Source organism: Aureococcus anophagefferens (assembly GCF_000186865.1).
Source record: "Aureococcus anophagefferens unplaced genomic scaffold AURANscaffold_120, whole genome shotgun sequence".
NCBI classification, from domain to species: Eukaryota; class Pelagophyceae; order Pelagomonadales; family Pelagomonadaceae; genus Aureococcus; species Aureococcus anophagefferens.
In genome coordinates, this window is record NW_008705669.1 from 14,846 (window position 1) to 17,348 (window position 2,503).

At 73.2% G+C, this 2,503-nt stretch overlaps 1 protein-coding gene across 1 annotated transcript; it reads right to left on the reverse strand.

The window, feature by feature from the left end:
* Positions 1-694: 694 nt before the first annotated feature.
* Positions 695-1,351, reverse strand: AURANDRAFT_34665 (hypothetical protein; the record flags this gene model as incomplete). Its single annotated transcript, XM_009044071.1, has 1 exon — positions 695-1,351. A coding segment is annotated over one exon (657 nt), but the record flags the coding sequence as incomplete, so codon positions are not given.
* Between the last annotated feature and the right edge of the window lie 1,152 nt (positions 1,352-2,503).

The window sequence follows — 2,503 nt, forward strand, 5'->3', positions numbered from 1 at the left end:
GCGCCGCGCGGACCGCGCCCGCGGGCACGGCGCCCGCGCGGACCGCGCCCGCGGGCACGGCGTCGACGACGCGCGGCGCGAGCGACTGGCTCCGCTGGCCGTAGAAGGCGCCCTCGCTCGGGTTCGCCGCGCCCGGCGGCGGCCGCGCGGCGACGGCCGTCGCCGTGACGACGGCGCCGCCGCCGCCGGCCGCGCTCCGCGCGGCGACGGGCGCCGCGGTGACGACGGGCGGCACGGAGCGGCTCGGCCGGTTCGGCGCGCCGAAGTTGTCCGCGGCGCCGCCGGAGCGGCGCGGCGCCGCCGCCGGCGGGGGCGCCGCGTAGGCCTGCTGCTGGTCGTAGGCCTGCTGCGCCGCGTAGGCCCGCTGCTGGTCGTAGGCCCGCTGCTGGTCGTAGGCCCGCTGCTGGTCGTAGGCCTGCTGCGGCGCGTAGGCCTGCTGCGGCGCGGGCGGCGCGGCGCCGGGCTGGCGCGGCCGTCCGTACTCGTCCTCGTAGGGGTTCCAGGGCGGCGGCTGGCCCGGCACGCCGACGGGCGACGGCTGCACGGGCCGGCCGTAGGCGTCGCGCTCGACGCGCGGCGCGGCGCCGCTGCCCTGGCGGTCGACGTAGCCCGTGCCCCCCGCGAAGGACCGCGTGTGGACGTCGTCGTAGGCGGACCGGCCGTTGGCGCCGCGCGCGGGGAAGACCGTCGCGTAAAAGTTCGCGAGCGCCGAGTAGAGCGGCTCCGCGGCCTTGGGCCGGTCGACCTTGCCGCCGAGGACGTCGCGCGCGCTCACGGCGTAGCCGTAGAACTTCTCGTTGACGTCCTTGCGCACGGACACGTAGGCCGCGTCGACCGTGACGCCGCCGTAGGCGCCGCGCGACTGGCTGTACGACATGTACGCCTCCGAGTTCGAGCTCGGCCCCGCGCCCGCGACGTAGGCCTCGCCCGTCGCCGTGCGGCCCAGCGGCCCCAGCGCGAAGGACGCCTCGCCGCCGAGCATGACGTTGGACACCTGCTCGTTGGAGAACTTCTCCATGGTCTCGCGGTCGATGCCCGTGACCATGTCCGTGACCTCGGCGCCGAGGCACGCGCCGAAGGTCACGCCGAAGGAGCCCACGGCGCAGGGCGCGGACCACGTGTTGTCCGGCAGCTTGGCGACGACGCAGCCCGTCGCGAAGCGCAAGCCGCCGATGAACGCGATCTTGCCCACGGTCATGAACATGAGGCCCTCGACGGCCTCGAGCATCTCCGTGCAGTACTCGTTGTCGCGCTCCCAGTAGTTGACGTTCTCGCGGTCCGTCAGGTTCTGGAGCGTGTAGGCCGCCTTGCGCACCTCGCCGCCGAGCGTGAAGCGCAGCGGGCTGTTCATGTAGCGCGTCGAGCCGTCGTCCTCGAGCAAGTTCTCCCGCAGGCTGTTGGAGTTCGTCGCGATCCAGCGCTGCTGGTAGGGCACGAGCAGGCGGTAGCACGTGTTGCAGACGCGCTGGGGCTCCTTGATGTTCCACTCCGGCGGCAGCATGGAGTTGCGCGCGCTGCAGTTGCCGCAGTAGATGTTGCCGCAAAACCGGCAGTGGTGCCGCCGCTCGAGCACGCTGTCGAAGGCGACCTACGACGCGGCGCGTGCGGTGGCGGCGACTCTCGGACAGACGCGGAGACGCGAACCGTGCAGGCGCGGCCCATGCAGCGCTGCGTCGTGCGGTCGTCGACCCAGGGCGGCGGCGCGGACGGCCAGGGATTCCCGCCCGCCGGGGGGGCCTCGCCGGCGCTCGGCGGCGCGATGGGGCACGCCCGCGCGTCGCCGCGCTCGCCGGGCGCCGGCGTCCGCGACATGAAGCTCATGGCAGGCGGCGAACTGCGGCCGCCTCCGACGTCTCGCCTCTCGATGTGCTCGCTTTCGATCGAGCTGCTCGTTTGCCCTCGATCCATACAGTGCGGTTGCCGTGCAGGCTCTCAGCGCCGCGCATAGACGCGTCGCCGCTAGCCTCGCTGGGAATCATGGGTGCCGGTGCATCGACGGAGGGCCAGACGGCCGAGACGCTCACCCTGGCGCGCACGGCGTCCAAGGGCCGCGAGAAGTACCTCGCCGCGGAGGACGTGACCGACCTCGACAGCGCCAAGGAGGAGATCAAGCGCCTGCGCGGGCTGCTGACGGCGACCTTCGACGCCAACGACAACGGCGTCGTCGACTTTGGGGAGATGAAGCACCACGTTTCCGTGGAGAACGGCCACCACGTCATCGACGCGCTCGTCGCGACGAGCGGCCCCGCGTTCGCGGCGCTCGTCGGCGCGACGTCGAACGCGCCCGAGACGTCCTTCGACCTGGGCTTCATCGCGGACCAGGACCAGGACTCGCGGGCCATGAAGGACGCCGCCGGCAAGGAGAACGACGAAGCGACCCTCACGACGGCCTTCGCGACGGCCAGGCTCACGTACCTCGGCGACGGCGACGTCCGGCACAAGTTCGAGCTCGTCGACGACACGCTCGTGAGCGTCGGCACCCACAAGGACGACTCCGACAAGA